Source organism: Alligator mississippiensis, chromosome 9 (assembly GCF_030867095.1).
Source record: "Alligator mississippiensis isolate rAllMis1 chromosome 9, rAllMis1, whole genome shotgun sequence".
NCBI classification, from domain to species: Eukaryota; Metazoa; Chordata; order Crocodylia; family Alligatoridae; genus Alligator; species Alligator mississippiensis.
This window is the reverse complement of record NC_081832.1, coordinates 29,738,521-29,758,231: the sequence shown is the minus strand read 5'-3', so window position 1 is coordinate 29,758,231 and position 19,711 is coordinate 29,738,521. Positions and strand designations below refer to the sequence as shown.

Sequence of the window (19,711 nt, the reverse complement as noted above, 5' to 3'; positions counted from 1 at the left end):
GCTGTTGTTCTCAGTAGCAATGATGTCTTTTTCAGTTACATAAACACATGCAAATAGAGGTAAAGGAATAAAGATACAAGATAACACCAGGCTTTCCTTTGAGCTCTTATGAATTAGAGTGGCCTGTGGAAATTTCATGCCTCTGAACAAGTTAATCACTAAGGGTGCGTCCAGACGAGCGTGGCCATGCAGTATGTGGTGCAGCAAATGCATCTGCAACATCACATACCACAATCAAGTGTTTTCCACGCTGCAAGGGCACGCTGCCTGTGTGTGTGCTGCTCTGTTTTTTTCCCACCCTTTGCGGGTTTTTTTGACCCCTGGGGTAAAAAAAGAAACACAGGAAAAAAACCAAAACCCAAACAGAGCAGCATACATACAAGCAACGCGCAACACTGAAAAGCAGAGTCAGGATGCCCAAAGCCATGCCACTGCTGCCAACCAGGCTCCACCTGGCAGCACTGTCGCCGCTTCAACCCTGGGAGGCCCCCAGCACCTCATGTAAGACTCCTGGGGTCAGCACAGTGCTGGCCCCAACCTCCCCTACTGCCCCTGGGGTAACTTGCCATGCGCCAAAGCACATGTGGCACAGGTGTTCCCTGGGGACAAGTAGCTGCGGCGCAAGGTGTGCTGCTGCTATTTGTCCCTAGGAAGCCAAATGCCCGCATTCGTCTGGACATGGCCTAAAGTGCTATCGTGCCCTACCTTCAGCCATCTGGTACTTCTGTTGCTGAGTATCAGCTGAAACTGTTCCATGAAACTTCCATTTCCTTGTAAGCCAACATGGTTCTGCATGGTTCAGAACTCCTGGCACTATGCATAAAGGAATGACCTGAACCCTTAGCCAGTAACCCTCGATTTGATTTGTTTATAAATTCTACAGAGTGCTTTCTGTCATTAACAGGAGAGTTCAGTCTCTTATTCTTAATGTGCATTAATTAACAAACAGATTATTTTCTTTTGCTTTTATTTAATTTTAATAATCCATTCTTAATTTTTTTCTTTTTACAGGATTCGATAACTTCCATCCAATTTCAGTGCATTTCATGTGCCCACTTTAATGGTCAAAAGCTGTTCAGCTCTTAGGTTAAAACTATTTGTTTTAACCATGTCCAAGAGCCTTACAACAGCCATTTTAATATGGACAGTATCTAAGAAACTTTTTCTTAGTCTAGAAACAACAATTGGCTGATCCAACAGCAGCTGCTGAAGTGGATTTCTTTTGACAAACAAGAGTATTCAGTATTTTGTGAGAAAAAAAACTTCAGAATTGCAAAATTCACAGATTTCTAAGGGCTGAGAAATTATTATGATCATCTGGTTTGACTTGTATAATGGAAGGGAAATGTGGTATCAGAAAATATACTACGAAGGAACTTGAACAGCTACCAGTTTAAGCTAAAGGAACGAAATTCAGGCTGATTAAACAGAATTCACCCAAAACTGTTCTGCCAGAACACTGGGACTAAAACTCTTGGCTCATGAACAGTTCTATGGGATCCTTGCTTTCCTTTCCAACTAAAAAATCTCCCCAGCAACACAGTCCCTGTTTAAGCACATTCTGAGGGAACATCTGTCTTGACTGAATCATGGTAACGCTATCCTACTGTTTTTTATTTACCAAGTGACTTTATACCAGTAAGTAGTGAAGAACTTAAATACAACAAGTCAGGCAGTGATGACACTCAGCTTCTCTTGAGCATAAGTCAGTAGCTCAATAATAACTGTATTTAAAAAGGAACAAGCAACACCTTAAGTGCAACTCCCTATTAGCTCCCATTCCATACTCACTCATGATGATCACTAAAACTTTGAAGAAGCCTCAAAAACTGTATCTTTAAAGTAATGTCCTAAAAAAAGGAAAAAAGAAGATGAAATAGGCAACCAAGTCAAAACTGGAACTGGAAGTCTTTCACAACAGAAAAAGCATACCTGACATTTAGGCAGCAATTGCTTGACAAACAGGGAACAACCAAAAATCATGAGTCCCCCAAAATGGGCTATAAATGGAAAAGACTAAGGGCCATGAAGGTTCTATTCAAAACAAGGCTTTTTCCCCCATTCACTATGTGGAGGACACCCCAAGTTGCACAGCCCTGGCGGAGTGCAGGGGAGCTGCTACAGCTCTAGGACTGGGACTAGAGGTGTCACTGCTGCTGCCTGGAGAAGGCCAAAGCCACAGATACACAGGGTAAGCAGTGATGTATTGTATCAATATCCAGTTTTATAATGGTCTAATGTAGCTCTAAGATGCAGGCTGTACCACAGGTGTAACACCTGAAATTACCTTCCAAAATGTGAAGTTAGGATACTCACTGGGCTACAATCACAATTTTGATTATGTCCATGAAGAACAAGAGCTGATGCAGAATGTTTCCTCCAGATCAGTTTGTCAAACAGGTTATTAAGACCAGGAATCAATTTGAATTCTGCAATCATTTTGTGAACCTGGAAAAAGAACATCTTAAACTTATATAATCTCTGGCGTCTCCAAACATGGAAAAAATACAGTTCAAAAGACAGAAGAGCATAACTACATCTCTAATAAAGTCACTGAAAGGATTTACTGAACAATTTGGATTTATTTTAGTGTTTACACAAAAAGTGGTGTATCCTCAGAAGAAAGAGTACTAGCCTGGTAACACTGAAGAGAAACTGTGAGTTCAGTTACTGTAGAGAGCCTTTAACAGTGTTTGAACTTATCAGGTACCTCTTCAGGAAGAAGAGATTTGGTATACTCAACACAAAAGTAGCATTCAATTATATACAGTTTGAAATACATATCAGTAGCATATTAGGGCCAGGTCCTAGTATGCATCTGGTCTTGATGCTAGTCCTATCAATGATACTAGAAAGCTCCTTACAGATAGCAATGGAAAATGCCAAAAGACTTCCCTTTTGTTACTTTGCTAGTGGATACTTTGTGCTGTGAATGACACCGAGTCATAAAGCAACAACAGAAAATTTTACTGAAAGGTACAAACAGCACATGTTTAGAAGCAGATGATCACCATGGATAGTTTTACAAGTGCTCCGGGACTGGGGAGCTTTAAATAGAGCAACTCCAAGAGCCTCTCTAATTAAAGCGCCACAGTGTCATACTAGTGTCTCTGCGCTTCAAAATGGTGGTGGGGGCGCTTGAACTAAAGCTTGTCCAAGCTTTAATTCAAGTGCCCCCGCCACCATTTTGAAGTGTGGGGATGCTAGTACATGAGACGTGGGGGCTGGCTGGAGCGCAGTAATTACTATGCTCCGGCAGACTTAATTAGTCAAGTCTGCCCCCCCCAGCATGTCTACAGGAACCCCATGTTTTCCTAGAGTGACCTTTTAAAAAAGAAAATTCAGAACAACATCTCAGGGCATGGAGACAAATATATTTACTGGTTTGTAGACCAGTGTAAATTACACTGAAGTCAGGAAGGGAGAGAGACGTGAAGCTACTGCAGAATAACAGATGCAGTAAGAGGCCATCACTGTACCATACAACTGGGTGACAAAAGAGTAGGCGATAACTTATTTGCCTGTATCAGCTGCTTTTAAGGGATGAAGTGGGTATTTTCCCACTAATACACATAAGGTTAGCTCAGTTTAAGGGCTTACATCTTTTTTTTTTTAAGCAGACAGTTTAATTCTAATGAGATGAGTATAAACATCACAATTTCAGCTGAATGCTTCCTTTTTTTGGATAAAAAGCTTCAACAATATGTATTAAAACAGACTCCTGTAGTTCAGACATTTTTCTATCAAGAGAGATATGGATGGGATGAAAATTGAAGGCAAAAAATTGATATAGTTACAGATGCTAAGAAAGCTGCATCCCTTCAAGGGAAAGACTCAGAAATAAAAAGCCTTTGACTGTATATAATAGAGGACAGGGAGGCAATTAGACCACCTTAAATCCATGATTTGCTTTAAGTCCTGGTCCTATTTATATCTATTCTTATCTCTATGTTAGATGAATATCCTGTCTAGACGTCCTTGGATTACTAACTCCCTGTTCTAGGGAATATACTTAGTTTGAAAATGCCTTGCACACTGGATGCTACTACAGAGAATTATTCTATTTATATGTATATTTCTTTCTTTATATGTTTATGTAGTACAGGTTATCAGTGTTCATAGGACTATATGTCTCTAGACCCTTCTCTAAAAACCTGTTTACAAACCTCATCCTAAAGGATCACAAAGCTAAGGAACTTTAGGCTGTGAAGTATTGAGGAGTTTTTACCAGACGATTCCATGAAGCTGCATCAAATAGCAAGAAACATGGAATGTACAATGAGGAGTGATGGTAGCCTAACTATGGGGATACTTGGATTTAAAGAAATACGAGTTGTCCTGTGCACACCTGAATGTAAGCACCTGAATGCTTACCTGATTCCTCTGCCTCCCCATCAGCAATACACAGAGAACATACAACACCTCCAGCTTGTACATTATCTCATGCATGATCTTCATGGACTGTGGCAGCTGGGTTCTTGTTGATGTGTTGGCCAAACTGCTTTCATCTGAAGATTCTAAATGATGGCAAAGATATGTGCAAGAGAAGTTCAACAAGTATAAATGTTTTAGTTACTACTTTCTACAGCACAGCAATTCCAAGTTAGATGAAAGACATTTCAATACAAGATATGTATCACTGGGGACTTAGATTAGCACAGTGATGGGCTCCATCATAAGCATTCTTTTCCCTGAAAACAAAACAAAACAAAAGGGTGTGGGGGTGTGTGTGTGTGTGTATGCATGCACGCACGCACACGCACACACACACACACACACACACACACACAGAGCTGTCCCTAGGTGGGGGGGGCGAATCAGGGTGATTGCGCCAGGTCCTGCACTTTGGGGGGCCCCCTGGAGCTGGGTGGAGCAGCACGGCAATTCTGTGCTGCTGCCAGCTTCACATCTGGCTTCTCGCTACCTACCCACCCAGCTGCCAAATCCGCTGCCGGTTTCCTTGTGTCTGGGGGCGAGGCCCTGCACAGGCTGATTTGCCCTGGGCCCCGCACCCTGCTCAGGTCGTCTCTGCACGCACGCACACACAAAAGGGACAAGAATGCACATAATGCAACATATACACATTGTTAAATAGTTCACTTTGGCAAAGAGCCAATGGAATTTCGTGGGTGAGGCAAATAGGATTAGGTATGTGAAAGGACATTGTGCCAAATCCCAACAATTGCTTTACCCACGCTCACATGGGAGAAAAATAAGTATCAGACCTAAACATGTCATGTTCAATTTCCTTTTGAGGGGTGGTAGAAGTAAAATGAAAAGGAAAGAGGAGAGTATGAAACAAGCCAGTTAAAATCATATCAAGTACCTGTACTGCTCTGCTCTGCCTCCTCACTGGCTACTCGCATTAATGCATCAAGTACAAGTGCATTGTCCAGCCAGGTGTACCATTCCTCTAACTCCTGAAGAAAACTGGAAGTACCCGTTGTTTCCGATACTTTCCTTGTTGCCAATTTGCATAGTCGCTCAATGAAGCCTGGAATATTTAGAAGTGTAGCTACAAAAGAGAAAACACAGAACTGTTTAAGCAAACCAAGAGGACAGTCAAAAAACACTTCTGTCAGACAACTAATTCACTTTGAAGAAACAAAAAAACTTGGTATCAAATATGGAGCAATACACAGAACTAAACGGAATATAAAACGAACAAGGTTCACAGGTGTAGCAGCACAGTAGGGGGCACTACTATGCAGAGCTACCTGCCTCACTGTGCCAGGCCCAAAACCAAACTTTGGGAGTCTCCCTTGAGGAGCCTACAGATGGCTGTCCCACTTCCTGGAGAACACCCACAAGCCTTGGGTAACACTGCCACCACCTGGGCACTGGTCTCTGGTTGGGATCTGTGCAGCCCAGGGTTCACGGACCCTGCAAACCTTGGGGGTGCTTTGCCTACAGTAGTATTTCTGGGTGCTTCTTTCAGCCTGAAGCATCCAAAGATAGCATCAGGTAGCTGAGGGAAAATAAAAAGACAAACTTCACTGACCAAGTTGGGAGTGAAAGGCTTCCCCTCTCTACCCATGGTAGCTCAACAAGGCACGCTGTAACCTGGTACCTTTATTGATCGGGGAGGTGGGAAGGGGGTAGAACGAGGAAGTGAGAATATACTTTGAGCAAAAGTAAGCACGTGAGTCTTATAGTCTTGGACTCAGTGATCCTTTTAAGATGTGACTGGCCTACACATAATTCCCAACTCCTGGCTAGTTTCCATAGTTTTCCTTTTTTTTTTTTTTTTTTTGTAAACTGACAGTGAATCTCCAGGCAAGAGCCTGGAGTATTTGCTTGCTGCATTCAAAATACCTGCTGGAGGAAAAAGGTGCTCCCCAACCTAGGAATTTATCTGGCCAGGTCACCTGATTGACCAGCCTGTACCGAGAAGAAAACCAGGAAATAAAGGGGTCACCTGGTTTGGCCCAAGGGAGGGGCAGAGACAGGGATTTCTTCACAACAGGCAGTATTCTTAATAGGCGCTGTTTACCAAGACGTGAAAATAACATTGTGCCAAGGTATGGTGGCAAGAGAGGTTAGATAAGGATACTGCCATCAGTCAGTGTAAGTTCATCTTGGTATCAAGTACGAACAGCACGTAAGCTTTACACTGAAGGCAGTTTTCACAAAAACATATTTTACTGGGATTTTATTGATCGATACAAAGCTATTTGTTATAATTTCATGACTAGATCTTCATCCTTCGGCACACATGAAAGTCAAGGTTCCTAATCCCAGAAGAACTGTTTTAAAAGACTGAGATGGTAAACAATTAATAACAGGGTGAGTGAACAGGCACAGCAAACATGGAAGTTTGCAAGCAGTTTGCTGGGAGCAAGAGTAGAAAGAGGAAGAGGAGCCAGGCACCACATCCTGCTCCTGGAAGGTAAGTGCACCAGGGCTGTCTGTCTTGGTGAGTGTTTGTTTGGTGGGCTGTGTGTTTGGGCATGTTTATAAGCCATTCACAAGTCAATTCATAGTTTGCCACCTCCCTCTTTGAAGGGGAGCCTTTTAAGGTAAGCTCTTTCTTTAATTAAGAGCAACTAATCTACACAATCAGTGTATATCTAAAATTTAGCAGTTAGAGCATACTTAAGTCCTTTACTAAACTACAGACTAGAGCCAGTGGGGAGTTAGCTAGGGAGTTTGCCCAGAAACCTTCACCTTCCTTCACTGTAAGCTTGGTGAAAGGAAGCAGGTTAGCAAGGAAAATGGAACCTTTTGCAACCAAAAAGCAGGCCAGTTTACAGGAGAGCTTGCTAGGGAAGTTCTGCCTGGAAAGAGGGACAGGAAGAGATAGGCAGCAGATTTAAGAGACCCAGAGAGATGGTTTGAGGATGCTTCAATGCCATAGCCACTGTCATTGCCAGCTCTTTTTCTGCTTGCACCTGTGAGGTGTCTCCAGGCAGGACCACAAACCAGTGAGGCTTCCACCCAAGTCGTTGTTTGGCACTGCAGGGACTATGGTTTGCAAGTTCCTTCCAGTAACAACCAGATTGGGGAGTACTTGCAATATGAGCAGTGCCTCCTGGAGACTTTATAAAGCAGGTAAGAGAGCTACAGGAAGAGGTGCTGAGGCTTCAAAGCATACGCAGCCATGAGGAGGTTCATTTATTCAATGCTAGAGGAGACCTCTAGGACTCTGGAAGAAGAACTGCCAAAGGTGCCACTAGAGAAGGAAGAGGACAGACACCCAGGAAGGTGAAAGCTTGAAGCTTGTGACCTCTGGCAGGGGGGCGGGAAAGAGGTTCAGCAGAAGCTGACTGTACTTTAAATAAACTTTACTGAGGGAGCACGAATGAACCAATCCAATATGCAGGAAAGCTACCAAATATGACAGAAGACCAGCTTGGATTAGCAGGGAATTCTTAAGTGAGATAAAACTCAAAAAGGAAGCTTGCAAGAAGAGGAAACTTGGACAAACTACTAGGGAGGACTATAAAAGTATTGCTCGGGCATGCAGGGATGAAATCAGGAAAGCTAAAATGCAATTTGAAATGCAGCTAGCACGGGACTTACAAGGGTGACAGATGATACAGAAAAGGCTGAAGTACTCAGTGCCTTTTTTTACCTCAGTCTTCAGAAGCAAAGTCAGTCACCAGACTTCTGCACCTGGCAGCACAGTTTGGAGAGCAGGTGTACAGCCAACAGTGGTGAAAAAATAAGTTATGGACTATTTAGAAAATCCAGATGTATAGAAGTCCACAGGGCCAGACAAGATGTACCCAAGGGTGTTGAGAGTTGGCTGATGTGATTGCAGAGCTGACCATTATCTTTGAAAGCTTGTGGTGACTGGGAGAGGTCCTGGATGACTGGAAAAGAGCAAAAATAGTGCCCATCTTTCCCAAAGGGAAAAAGGAAGAGGGCAAGGAAAAGGGCAAGTCATACCTGACCAACCTGATTGTCTTCTATGACAAGATGACTGGCTCTGTGGATGCAAGGACAGCAGTGGATGTGATGTACCATGGCCTTAGCAAGGTTTTTGATACAGTCTCCAACAACATTCTGGCAAGCAAGCTAAGGTACGGTTTGGATGAACAGACTGTAATCTAGTACAGTAGTAATCAATGGCTCAATGTCTAGCTGGTAGCCAGTCAGTATCAAGTGGAATGCCCCAGCGGTTGATCCTGGGGTCAGTTTTGTACAATATCTTCATCAATGATCTGGAAGATGGGATTAAGTGCACCCTCAGCAATTCTGCAGAATATACCAAGCTGGGGAGAGTAGTAGATATACTGGAAGATAGGGCTAGGATTCAGCGACCTAGACAAATTCGAGGATTGGGCCAAAAGAAATCTCAAGAGGTTCAATAAGGACAAGTGCAAAGTCCTGAACTTGGGACACAGCAAATCCCATGTACCGGTACAGTCTGGAGATTGACTAGTAAAATAGGTACTTTCTTGAAAAGGACCTGGGGGTTACAGTGGACAATAAGCTTATGTGTCAACAGTGTGCCCTCGTTCTCCAGAAGGCTAACAGCATACTGGACTGCATTAGTAGAAGCACTGCCAGCAGATGGAGGAAAGTGATTATTCCCCTCTATTCAGCACTGGTGAGGCCACATCTGGAGTACTGTGCCCAGTTTTAGCTCCCCCCCACACAAGAAAGGATGTGGACAAATTGGAGAAAGTCTAGCAAAGGACAATGAAAATGATTAATGGGCTGGGGAACATGACTTCTTAGGAAAGGCTGTAGGAAATGAGCTGGGAAATGATCTTATTTAGTCTGGTGAAGAGAAGACTGAGAGGTATTGAAAGCAGCCTTCAGCTTGAAGGGTGGTTCCAAAGAGGTTGGAGCTAGACTGTTCTCAGTGGCATATAATCAAACAAGAAGCAATGGTCTTAAGTTGTGGCAAGGGAAGTTTAGGTTAGATATGAGGAAAAAAACTCTCTCACAAGGAGGGTTAGTAAAGCACTGTAACAGAGAGGTTGTGGAATCTCCTTCCTTGGAGGTTTTCAAAACCCAGCTAGACAAAGCCTTGACTGGGATGATACAGTTGAGGATGGTCCTGATTTGAGCAACGAATTGGACTAGATGTCCCACTGAAGTCCTTTCCAACCGTAATTTTCTATTATTCCCTGAACAGTACCATTTCAGAATGCAGATGCTGAACTTAAAGAATAAGCTGTTTTCAAGTAAACACTTCTAAAGAGTAGTTGATGTACATGCTGCTCCTGGAAAGCATGCCAATGCTCAAATCAGCAAGCATGTGCTTACTCACCTACTTGGCTACTCACATGCTTCAAATCAAGCACTGCAGGATAAGAGCCACATTCAGTTTGCCTCCCTGAATATCAAAGGGCTTTTAACACTGTAAAACCTGAGGTCAGTTCATCTTACCTTCAATTATATTTTAATTGAATACATTGTTTTATGAAGTTGCTCAGTACGTTAGCAGACGTGATAGTGGACTCACCATTGTTTGGCATCTTTAAGGTAAGATTAGATAATTTATTAAAAACAGAGATAAATATTTTTTTTGACTAGCCTTCTAGAGATTGTACAAGTGGAAGGTAGAGAGAATGGTTAGGCTAGATGGTCATGGAAGTTTGTTTTGGCCTTGGAGTCTATTTCTATGTAAACGCCATTGGAAATGGAGAGAAAAGTTTTGCATTGCTTTCAACATGCTTGTGTCATCTATGGCACAACTTTTTGGCTCACTGGGATTAAGGAAGATTTCTCCCTCTTTGCAGGGGTATCTCTTCAGTTCTCTGAATGTGGCACACAATAATTTAGTCTCCTGAAGGTTGAAATATTTTGGCTTAACCCAGGTTATCTGACTCAATAGAAATAGTGAAATTTAACAAATTAAAAATCCTGGAGGTCAGACAAGGTGATCTAGTGGTTCCTTTTGGCATTTAGTTCCAAGGCGCTACACCATTCTATATCTCCTACGTAGAAAATAAGTGAACAGTCTATAGCTATATACTGAGACATCCTGAGTCACTGCTTTTAGAACACCTTAGTCAATTTCAAGGGAGCATGAGTCTATGAAGATTACATACAGCGCACTAAAATTATTCCCGTCTGTAACAGGGGCTCAGGCATGAGCCCTGTTGCTGTATGGGTTTCAGATGAGGATGACCCAAGATTGCACCCCGCCAGGTGAAGGGAGTTTCACATCAAGGGAGGGGTGGGATGATTAGCTTGCCATGGCTGACATGCATCCAGCCACGGGGCAAACACCTTTTGCCTTTGGGCACTGGAGGAGAGACCACTGGGACCCTGGAAGAAGGAAGAAGAGAAACCTTACCTGTGATCTCAAGGAAAGCCGGAATCCTGGGACTCCGGACAACAACAGGTCACCACAAGTCTAAATACTCCCCCGGGAACCCCAACCAATCTGGTGAGTGTGGGGAAAGACTGCAAGGCTCTGGGACACAGCTCTTCTGGGAACCCCAAGAGCTAAAGAGAGAGGCTTTGGGACAGGGCTCAGGCGGCAGGAGCTAGACGGAGCAACCAACTTGTGAAGGCAGCTAAGATACCAGACCGGCAATTCAAACAAGCAAGGGAGCAGCAAGGACAGCTTCCAGCATGAGCCGTGAGAGACGCGGACAGCATATTCCGCTCTTAAGGCTTTTTAAACCCCAGAGACTCTGGCAATTACAAAGTATCCCTCAGCTATCGAAGCCTAGAGTCCTTAGCTGTGGCTTGGAATGCCCTTGCAAATGAGGTAATTAGTGAGGACACTGTCACAATACAGACTCCTGCTGTGTAAATAAAGGCTACTGTGTGAGAGTTTACTATCCAGGTGGGTGTAGTGATTCCTTGCTCAGATACCATCACTGACTCCCTCCTTTTTCATTTTCATTTAAGTCGTGGCAGGTAAGTTTAAAGGGAGACTGAGCTGGGAGTGACCCTCTACTCTCACACTGTCAACAAGTAATAAGATAGTTTTCTTGAGAACCAAACCATGGAACATAGAACAGAAAGAGACTTATCAAATGCAGGCTACCTACAACATCACCTAAAAAAAAATTCTATACACAATACGTATGTCTTCCAAACAAGTCCATACTGTCATAATTAGAGGCAGCAAGCCAGAAGCTGTGACCCTTTACCTTGATTAATTTCAGCTCGGGAAGGACCCAAATGTTTTTTCTGCTGGGCATTTTTGGCAAGAAGTGTGTGCTTGTCATCAGTCCCCGTATCAAGCTCAGAAATGGTGACAGCGAGGATTCTGCAGAAGTTTGCAAGTTGCTGTTGATCAAAACTGGATACTAGACTTGCAAGATTGGGTATATCATCTAACTGTATCATTTCCTAGATGAGACAAATGATTGGTTGATGATCTGATATAATACGCCCCAAAGCTCTTTTTAAATAAAAGCATTCACAAAGGAACATAAAAAAGAAAAAGCCAAGGGAAGTGGGTTGAGGTGGGTTGTATTTTCCTGACAGGAACTTTTTTTCAGTTTAATTTTATGGATGATAGATCTGTATATCATGGTTGATAGATCTAATAATTGCTGTTGAAGGGAACAGTTGCAGATGTTTATTTTGGCATATCTAAACTAGTAATGGTGGATGCCAGGGAGGGTACTGAATAGGTGAAAGATCACTTCAGTTATACCGCTATTCCTTGTTTAACGTCATAGTTACGTTCTTGAAAAATGTCACTTTGAGCAAAACAATGTTAAGCAAATCCAACTACGGCACAGTACTTACCTATTAGCAGGCAGAAGCCAAGCAATGTTATAACTGAACATTGCACAACTTTAAATAAGTATGTTCTCTAATAGATCAGCGACGTAAAAACAAAACAATGTTAACTGGGACGACGTTAAGTAAGGAGTACCTGTATCTGGTTCAATGCTCTCCCTCTATAGCATCCACCCCTAGCACTATCAGAGACAGAATCTTGGGCTATGGACCACTGATCTGACCCAGTATGGCACTTCTTGTGTTAATGGGATAGAAGGGGTATATGGACAGCATAAGGTAAAGAGTCCAAAATACAGCTGTGAATTCAATCTGTAATTATGATTCCTTGTGTTTACCAATTCCAGAGATGCAAAATTTACACTATATTTTTCAGTGAACTTTTAAGCAAAGACTAAGCTAAACTATTCTGAAGTTTCATTAATTTGTTCTGTACCTCCAAGTTCATTAAGTTAAATAGATAGGAACTGTCTGATACAAGTTTGGGTAGGGGGGACTGAAGCTTACTTTCATTGTTCACACTATTATTTGTCTGTTTTTTAAAAAAAATAGCAAAACTGCATTATTTGAAGTAGTATTTTTACTTACAAGTATAAAAGCTTGTGTCAAAATATTTTAAATTTATTGTGTACCTATAAGACAGCATTGTTCTAATATTCAACAACACTTCATAAAATTGCAAATAGCAAGTGAGATCAGCCTAAGAGCCACCATGGGACATGCTTTTTGCCAACTTTTAGCAAATAAGCTCTTGTCAGGATAATATGAAAGCAGTTTAGTTTGATATGTTTTTCAGTTTGTAATAAGGCTAAACAAAGCCCCCGGTTCAACAAATAAAACTGCATCAAGTTACAACAGTTGTCCCTGAGCCAGTTCCAAGATGCAGGTAGATGTGACCTGAAATATAAACATGGCAGAATCTTGGATAGAATACATGGTCTCAGGCAGTACTTTATCTATAAAACATGACATGGTAACAAAAGGCAAATTTGTTTCATACTAGGTTTGTGAATAGGCACTAATGGCAGGAAACCTTAATTTTTTTTCTAGTGTGCAACTTCCAAATGATCCCAGAAGAGCAAAACAGTGCAAGTGGAAGGTCAGAGAAGAAGCATCTGGTCAGGAGGTCTACTAAAAACCTCACATGGGGAAATCAGAAATAAGTTTCTTATATGAATGAATTGCAGGTGACTTGTTCTTAGTTTGTGAAATAGACTGTTTGGCTTATGTAGCTATTAACACTCCTCATAAAAAGCTGCTACCTCACCTATATGAAAGTTGTAGTTCATGCAAAAAGTTGTGGTTCATTGATTCATTAAAACAATTTTGATTAACACTGATCAGCATCTTTGAAGCCCTAACAGGTTGATTACAAAGGAATTCCGAAATTTCTTAAATAGTCACACAATTGGGGTTATAAAAAAAAATCATTATCAAACCTTTTTAACTCCCAGGATGTCTTCGATAAGGGTTGCTGTTTGCAGGAATGTCTTTTTGTTTGTCATCAGTGTAAACAGAAACAACACAAAATCATTTCTTTCTGCCAATCGTTTAGTGACTCCTTCCGTCTGGAATGGTAAGGAATAGTTAACATGCACCCATACATGACAGAACCTAGCACTACCAAATCAGATGTGACAAATTTCTCACTTACTCCTGTGGCTAGATGAGGTATATTTAGTGACTGACACTAGCAACTAGATCTCACCTGAGACTAACATGAGGTCTTCAGAAACTTCATGCCGTAGTCTGAAAGCCACCTTCCTAATCTGAACTGCTTCACTACTTGAATCAAAATTAAATGCTCTATGCCTTACCTCCATACTGGAGTAACTTCTATCAGCTATTTTATAAAAACTGAACTCAGACTTTTGCCAGAAATACTAAAGCTCTCACTAAGTAGATTTTGAGCAACAGGGTAAAGGTCTGGCTCTAATGAAATCATTGACAGAACTTCCATAGTTTTCAGGAGGGTCAGGATTTCATTTCAGTATCTGACGCCAGAATGTTTGTTTGAATCATTATAATTTATTCCAAAGGGTTCTGTTAAGAATGCTGGAAAAAAATGTGACCTACTCTTGCTGCATTTGTGCCACTGCTACTGTGATACTGAACTGATGCACTTTCTATTTATAACTTAGCTATAAAAATAGTTTAGGTGGAATCCTGAAGTAATCTCCAGACAGCACAATCACTGAAATCAGCCAGCAGTTATTTTATGAGTTGGAATTTTTATTTTTATTATTTATAACAAAATATTTTAGTAAGTTGGCTGGTCACAGTTTTATTTGACTGAAGAGAAAAAAATTAAAATAAAAATGTATATATATTTCATTGTTGCCCTCTCCACTAGTATTCTGAGAACATCACCTGTTAATATTTTTCAAGAGAAAGCCAGTTTCTCTGAAACTGCTTCCACTCAATGACCACCCAGGACCATATAATCATTACTGTATTATAAAGTTTCCCAGGATTACAATAATCTATATACTGGACTCAAAGGACTAAGTATGAAATACTGAATATTTGTTACTTGTAAAAAATGTTAAAAAACATATTATACATGCAATTTAGGCTTCTTAACTTGCCTTTAAAATTATCTCTATGTGTCTCTAACCTGTAGCCCTTCCTCAGGGCTGAACTTTTGCTGATTGACAAAAGGATGTTCTGCACATAAAATATTTACAGGATCAGACCTAAAACATTTTTAGCCAACACTGAACAGGGCACAAACCATTCAGGTTAAAATGTAGGGGCACATTTCTTTCTAATTTTGAAATTTCAATTTCCAAGTACAAGAGCTGAAAACTCTCTCATGGGAACATTATCATGTAGACAAACACCCACAGTGCATGGTAGAATTACTAGATACACAGATGCTTCAGAATTACTGAAATGCCTATAAATAAGACAACTTCAGTAAACATGAGTGAAGGAGGGAGGGGATATTGCAAGTCTTATAGGTAACCAGACTTTGGCAAGTGTTGCAAAACAACTCTAAAACCATTCCAGTTTTTTTCTCTTTAAACTTGGGATTTAAAGCATGCATATTGATTTCCTTACCAAGTTACATACAGACAACACTGAGGTATGTAATGAGTTTGCCATGAAAAGTTTATACTTACGCATATGCAAGTGTTATACAATATGCTCAAACAGTCCTTAATCAGGTCATCACTTACTACAAAGCAGAAGGAAGATGCCAATTAAATATACAGTTTCCTGGACTGTTACTTTATAAACTACAGACGCAGAGCACTTTGTATCACATTTATAAAGTCAGTAAGACCATCTGAAATCAAGATATAAAATAAGCAAGGTGTTTTGCAGGTAAGTTACTAATGGAACACAGCAGTCTAGTCCAAGAAGTTTACAGCTTGGAGGAAGTGTTTTAGGGTACATTAGTACAGCTCCATTTCTAAACGTCTGTTGAAGCAACAGCCTTCTAAACCCCTTTCCCCCAAGAATGTGGTTTCCGTCAAGATTTTTGTTCAGAACGAATAAGGCATCTTGGGGTAGAAGGAGCTTTTGACAGATTCCACCTTTACTTCTGAATTATTAGTTTGAGAAACAAGGGATATACCTTGATAGTATAAAGATCAGAGAGCATCAACAACGCAGAAAATGAAAAATTTAAGTATTACACCTGAGCTGTACCAGCAGAAAAACTGCTCTGAAGTGACTGTTTTGCTTTGGCATGTTCCTTTTAATACAGTTTGGAAATATTGCTCTTTATCTCAGGCTATGAAACAGAAGTCACTGAATGGAGCAATTCAGTTGTGCCATGACGTGATGTGATCTCCCTGCTTCCTGCCAGACCCGAACTACAGGATAATGGGGAAAGCAGGGTCTTCCCCTGCCCAGTCAGCTCCACAGGGCTGACTGAGCAGGAAAGCACTTTTACCCACCCAGCCAGACCCACAGCATGAGTCTGGCACAGCAAGAAAAAGCCACAACGAAACAGACATCTGCCAAAACAAAGAAGCAGTCTATTACTACTTTTTGTTGCACCACTGACTTTCCTGTCACATGGCACAACAAAGGGTAGGGATGTCTATTTGCTGTGCCCCATGTCCCTCCACTGGGCTGCAAGCGCCTAGGAACCAAGCCAACTGGAGTGGGGTGGGGCACAGTTCCCGGGGCTGCGCTCTGCCTCCCTCCACTTGGCTTAGCGTCCAGTGGCTCACAGCCCTGCGGAAGTCAGCCCAGTTGCGGGAGGCAGAATGCAACCCCATCTTTGCCAGCCTCCCACCACCAAGCTGAGCTCCACGGGGCTGGTAGAGCCCATTGGAGCACAGCCAAGAAGCTGAAGGTGGGGAGAGCTAGGGCTGCGCTCCCCACCAGGCTGAGCCACATGAGGCTGCTCAGAGCCACTGGAAGCGCATCCCTGGCTCTCCCCTGCCTCCCCCAACCTAGCTGCTACTTCAAAACTCAAAACGAAACCCCTCTGTTTCGTTCTGATTTTGCTGTTTTGAGCTCGAAACGAGTCGAAGCAGCGTCGAAATGAAACAGCCAAGGAAATTTTGCAAAATTTTACAAAGGAGCCGCAGCAGAGCCTAGTGTGGAGCAGGCTCCAGCAGACTGCCCAGTGGTGGTGAGAGGGGAGGGTGCTTTCCCCACCGCGCTCAGCTGCAGTTTGTCACCGCTGCTGCCAGCCTGGGCCCTGCGGCGGCTCCAGGCTCACCCGACCAGCTGAGCGATGGCAGCGGCAGGGCACGAATTGCTGCCGGGGTGGGGGAAAAGCAGCCGCTCCCCCTCTCGCCACTGGCACTCCCTGCAGCAGCCGCTTGGAGCCCACGCGGGGCTGCCTACGCCTGCTCTCTGTTGCTACCACTGCCCCATGGGCAGCAGGGACATGGCAGAGAGTCAGGACAGCCCTGTGCGGGCTCTGGGCGGCTGCCTCAGGGAGCATCGGCGGTGGGAGGGGAAGGAGCTGCTTTCTCTCCCCCATGCTGAGCAGCAGCTTGCTCCCCACTGCCACCGCTACTCAGCCCAGATGGGCGAGTGCAGGGTGGGCAGGGTCAGGGCTGCTCATGGTCATCCTCGCCGATGCCATGGGGCTGGAACAGGCAGGGATGGGAGCGAACAGGCACATGGCAGCCAGGCAGAAGCACGGGACCTGCACTGGTGCATCGGGGCCAGCACCGGCAGGGCCCAGAGCAGGCAGCAGGAGTGCCGGGTCCCAGCTGACTGGGGCTCTATGGAGCTGGGTCAACTCCCCTCTCTCCCTGCTGGCACAGTGCAGCCTGGCTCCATAGACCCCTGCCAGCCCATGCCCCATGCTCCTGCTGTCCTGCTCTGAGCCCTGCCAGGGCTGGCCCCGGGACACCAGCGTGGGCCCCACGCTCCTGCATGCCCGCTAGCTTCCGCTCTCCCTGCCCCCGCTTTCTCCACCTTCCTGCCCACCGCCCACCCCCCATCCCCTTCTTACTTGAATTTCCCGCTTGGGGCAGGGAGATGCAAACAGCCCCACAGTCCCAGGCCAGAAGCCTCTGCTAGCCAGGGACTTCTGGCTGGGGGGCGGGGCTGGGCAGGCCCTGCTATTGCAGGAGCCTACCAGGGCTTCCCTTGGGTCCTACTGCCCCTGGCTGCTGTTATCTTTGACAAACAGCTGGGGCAGATAAATATTAATTTTCTAATATTTTGCCATACTTTGCCCACCCCTGCTGTAAATTCTCTGGAGAAGAAGACCAAGAACCTGTAAAATCAAGCATACAAGATCCTATAAATTATGCACTTACTTTTCTGTTTCTTTTTTTGTGTAATCAGAGTTGGCCTCATAAGAATTTCCACTAGAAGCTGTGAAGATAAGGTAATTAATTGATGGTGGAGTCATCTTAATAGAAATAATCAATACAGCAAATTGTCTTATTGACTTTTAATGCCAAACACTAATATCAATCCAAAATCTATTGAAATCCTTCTAGAAGTTGTGACAAATAGCGAGAGTGAACCATTAGAATCAAAGTCACTTCCAAAGGTCTGAAATAAATGTTTAGTTCTTTTTCTGTTTTTGAAAGAAGTCAGGCTGAGGCTGATATACATGATGTGGAAGGTTGCCAGAGTACATCAGTTTCTGTGCTCCAGCACACAATTAATCGAGTCTGTTTCAACTGGCTGGACGTCCAGTGTGTTGGAGCAGGCTCCATGCATGTGTATAGGAGCCCATAGGTACTGCATCTCCTACAAAGCCCTGAAAACTATGAGTTTTCTTCTACCTGATCCAATTTCTCCTCTAACCCCAAGCTCAAAACATTATTTTCTGCTCCTGTTACCAAATGAAAAACCAAAACAAGCAGCAGGAAACAGAGAGGCAACCATTTACACATTTATGTTCTGTGAAATGCACATAAATAAGCAAACTGAAAGAGGAAAAGAAGATGTTTCCATAATCTTGTTGTAGTTCTTGGTAGATCAGGACATCATAAAGAGTAAAAGAAGATTACCATAACTGCTTTTTTAGCTTGCTCACTTGAAATATCCTCATTTTTTTCAAAAGCACTCAGCACTGGCCAAACTGCTGAAATTAGTATGAGTTGTACCATTGACTTGGAGAAGCAAAGTTAGCTGAACTCCAAATGTTACTGAAAACCCCTCTACTGTTTCATTCCTTGGTGGTAGCAGCAGGTAGCTGTGAAAACAACAGATTTAAAGAAAAAGCCTGGCAGGAAAAAAGAGCAGCTTCCTACCAACACTGCAGTTTGCTTTGCAATCCTTCATAGAAGAAATTTTGAACAAGCATTAAACATAGATCATTTTTAAAAGTTCTTGTATGAAAAGCCTAAATTCCATAAAAAAAAAAAATTAGAAACACATATAAAAGCATTTTAAATGCCTCCATTTGAGTAACTGATGATTTTCATGTTCTACTGATTTTACATGATAGGAACCAAAATCAGCACAGCCTATTTTAAACAAACCTCGTTCAGGGGTATGGGGGGCTTCCTATCACTGCACCCCCCCCCAGGAGAAGCATTGGGAGCATGTGCCCATCAGATTTGTGAACAGGGCAGAGGTGGGCTGCCTGCTGAAGGCTTGGGCTCTGCACCCTGCTGCCTTTGTCCTGGGAGCTGCGCAACACCATGTTGTGCCTCCCACCTCTGGGCAGGCAGAGAATGCAGAACAGCCAGCGCGCAGCTCCCAGGGCAGAGGCAGTCAAACCCCAGTTTATTAGGACAGCTATGTGTCTGTCTAGCTATGCATCTGTCTAGCTATTTGATAGCATATGATCCTGTAGAAATAAACTTATTAGCAGCATTACTTTCAGTCCAGCAAATCTCATAACAATTAAAGGTTTGGTTTTGATATTTAAAGTATTTTCCAAGTAGAGAAACCCATCTTGTAGTTAAAGAGCAAATGGATTGTGAATTAATGAAATGTCATGTTGACCGTATACACGCCACTGAACTTGTTCGCTCAAATTCCACCCCCCAGACCCATGTTTTGACAATGGCACAGTACTCAGGGCACTGAGATTCCTGGACAGAATGCACTTGAGACATACTAAGTATTACCTGAATAGCTTACAAATGTTCCTAGCAGAAAT

The 19,711-nt window shown here is 43.0% G+C and overlaps 1 protein-coding gene across 6 annotated transcripts in view; it reads right to left on the bottom strand.

The window, feature by feature from the left end:
• The window catches only part of TRPC4AP (transient receptor potential cation channel subfamily C member 4 associated protein), an 89,929-nt gene that overhangs the window by 22,459 nt on the left and 47,759 nt on the right, over positions 1–19,711 (bottom strand). For all 6 annotated transcript variants that reach the window (XM_059733265.1, XM_019490209.2, XM_059733262.1 and 3 more), the window contains 8 exons: positions 17,907–17,964; positions 15,291–15,346; positions 13,605–13,733; positions 11,565–11,766; positions 5,327–5,515; positions 4,375–4,517; positions 2,317–2,448; positions 1,792–1,850 (listed from right to left, as the gene is read on the bottom strand). In XM_059733265.1, the coding sequence (XP_059589248.1) occupies positions 1,792–1,850; positions 2,317–2,448; positions 4,375–4,517; positions 5,327–5,515; positions 11,565–11,766; positions 13,605–13,733; positions 15,291–15,346; positions 17,907–17,964 (968 nt within the window). The remainder of the gene's footprint in view (positions 1–1,791; positions 1,851–2,316; positions 2,449–4,374; positions 4,518–5,326; positions 5,516–11,564; positions 11,767–13,604; positions 13,734–15,290; positions 15,347–17,906; positions 17,965–19,711) is intronic.